Source organism: Miscanthus floridulus, chromosome 2, assembly GCF_019320115.1.
Source record: "Miscanthus floridulus cultivar M001 chromosome 2, ASM1932011v1, whole genome shotgun sequence".
In the NCBI taxonomy this organism is placed as follows: domain Eukaryota; kingdom Viridiplantae; phylum Streptophyta; class Magnoliopsida; order Poales; family Poaceae; genus Miscanthus; species Miscanthus floridulus.
Window position 1 is genome coordinate 124184993 of NC_089581.1, and position 2664 is coordinate 124187656.

Below are 2664 nucleotides of genomic sequence, written 5' to 3' on the forward strand. Positions count from 1 at the left end.
TGGTACAACATTTGTTTTGGTTCATCCGTCTGTCCATGCCTGCGATCCCACGACATCTTAATTACTGATTGATCGTGCCATTCTCCTTGATTGAATATTGTCTGTCATGTGATAGAGGAATCACGGCAAAATAGAAAGTAGAAAATTATTGTGCTATCCATATACACATTATATGTTTGCATGCACCAGCATACATGACAACGAGCAAAATGAAAGAGAATTAACACAGAAGGAAAGAGAATTAAGACAAAATGAATCTCTTTGCATTTCTAATAACCTTGTAAAATCTGTCTATATTTAATTACTTTCCCTCTTTGCATTTGCAAAAGGGACAGCTTTTTCCTCCTTTCATTTGGTTTCATGCTCACGTGTTCCATCGCCCTCACTTGCTATTTCTTGCGTGAACCATAGTTGATGTCATCTGTCTTCTATGGCTCAGCCTCCTAATTCCAAGAGAAGGTCCCTACCTCTCCCTGACTAGAGATCTGGCATGCCAGAGGATCTCCTCGAGTCCATCGGGCAGCGTCTCGCGTTAGGCCACGACGCGGCGTTCTTCCGATCCGCTTGCTCCCCATGGCGCGCCGCCGTCCCATTCGCGACCTTTGTGCCACTCCTGCTGCTCCCGTTCGACCCCGACTCGGACCGCGTCGACTTCTACTGCGTCCCAGAGAAGAAGGTCTTGTCCAAGACGCTGCCCGATGTGCGCGGCAAGGTGGTGTGTGGCTCCTCGTGTGGGTGGGTGGCGCTCATGGATGAGGCGGCGTCCGTGACGCTACTGAATCCATTCGCTGGTGCCCGTGCTCGTGCCCCCCGCGTTGAGCTCCTGCCAGCAGGTGAACACATCGCGTCGGCGTCCTCATCAGAATGCGTGTCTAGGGTCCACGGCGGGTGGGTCCTCCATCACACCAACGGCTACAGGGACGCAAATGCCACAGGCAGAGCCATCAAGCAAGAAGACATGAGGGACGTGTTTTTCCATGAGATCGTGCTCTCGGCACCGCCTGATGCCGACGGCCATGAGTGCATGGCCATGGCCATGCTTGGGTGCTCCACGGAGGTCACGTTCTATCGGGTTGAAATCGACAGTGCATGGACGCTGCTGGACACCAAACTGGAGTTCTCCATGGGGTCCATCGTTCATTGCCAAGATAAGTTCTTGGCGATCGACTGCACTAGAGAAATCTCTGTCTGCAGCAGCAACGCTGCCGACGCTACTCCAACCGCGACACTACTACCATCGCTGTCGCCACCTGCGGGGCTCTACCACCGTAGCTACCTGGAATCAAATGGTGAGCTGCACATTGTGGGTGCCATGGTGAGCACATTCCATGAGACATAGAGCTTCACCTACAGCAGCGCGATCTACAAGTGCAACCTCTACGACCGTACACCGAAGTGGTCCAGGGTGAGGGACATCGGTGATCAGACATTGTTTGTGTCTAAATATTTCAATGAAAGCTTCAGTGGAATAAGTGTATCCAAGTACAAGGAGAACAAAATCTACATGTTTGAGCCATTGTATGGGGATCTATACGACTTGGTCCATCGACTAGAGATTGTTGATATTGCTACCGGCGCATCCGAAGTGAAGCCGTCTAGAAAAAGATGCAGGGTTCTGAGGCTCTAGGTTGGATTCGACCCAATCTCTGGAAGCTCTAGAGTTTGTGAGTCTGTAACGCCGTGCACTTCGTGACTATGTGAAATTCATAAACTTTGCTTTTTGGATTAAATGTCACTTTAATGTTGGTATTTAATTTAACAGTATTGTTATCTTATCGTGTGATCCGTGTGTTTTTAGTATAAATTGTTAGTTATCCCGTAGCAACGCACGAGCACGCTACCTAGTATAAAAGATAAATTCAAAGCATGCTTCGTGCACTACTACAATCAGCATTGGTAGGGTGTAACACCCTAAAATTTGCCACTTTTAAAAATAGAGTTAAAATGATTTATTTATGAATTTTTGTGCACATGAAAACATAGGAAAATAAAAATTTTCATTAATTTAAAATTTATCGTAAGGTAGAAACGTGTTTGTTGCATTCATGCCGGTCGCACCTCGTGTTTCTATATGCAAAATGTGTGTTTTTATATGTTTAGGAGATGAATATCTATTTCTAGAAATTTTCCAGCTTCTTTCTAAAATTTAATTCCTATCTCCTTCACCTTAATCTTTATATTCCAAGTTCCCAACAATATTTCTATGAGCTCCAAATACTTTATTTGGGTTCATCATGTTCCAAAGTGTCTCTGAAAAATCTCCCTAAATTTTCGGAGGTCCCAGAATATTTTTCGTGGCTTAAATATCAATTATGGACTTTTCTAGAATTATTTTATCCACGAAATTAATTAATTCCAAAAATAATAAATCTCTCATTTTTTTCCAACCCTCAAAGCCCATGTGCAATAATACTAATAAATTCTAAAAGGCCCGTACATTTATTTACTAATAGGCTTTAATGATTATTTAGGCCCATTAGTAAATGTGGATGGTGCAACATCAATTAGTACCATATTGCTAGTTGATGTAGATGTAGGGAGTTTTTCTTCCTATATATATCAATCAACCCTTTGAGCAAAGCACACCAAAACTACCGTAAGGGGAGCCCCTAGTTTGGGAAATCTATCGTGTAGTAAATTATATTTTTCTCCTCTTTCTCTCGC

At 44.2% G+C, this 2664-nt stretch overlaps 1 protein-coding gene across 1 annotated transcript; it reads left to right on the plus strand.

The window, feature by feature from the left end:
• The first annotated feature begins 490 nt into the window (after nt 1-490).
• On the plus strand, nt 491-1339 carry LOC136536999 (uncharacterized). The gene has a single exon (XM_066529110.1). It carries the CDS (start codon nt 491-493, stop codon nt 1337-1339), a length of 849 nt encoding a protein of 282 aa, XP_066385207.1.
• The last annotated feature ends 1325 nt before the right edge of the window (nt 1340-2664 follow it).

Excerpts from the sequence above, each read along its gene's own strand:
- LOC136536999 (XM_066529110.1), top strand. The coding sequence starts at position 491 with ATGCCAGAGGATCTCCTCGAGTCCATCGGGCAGCGTCTCGCGTTAGGC.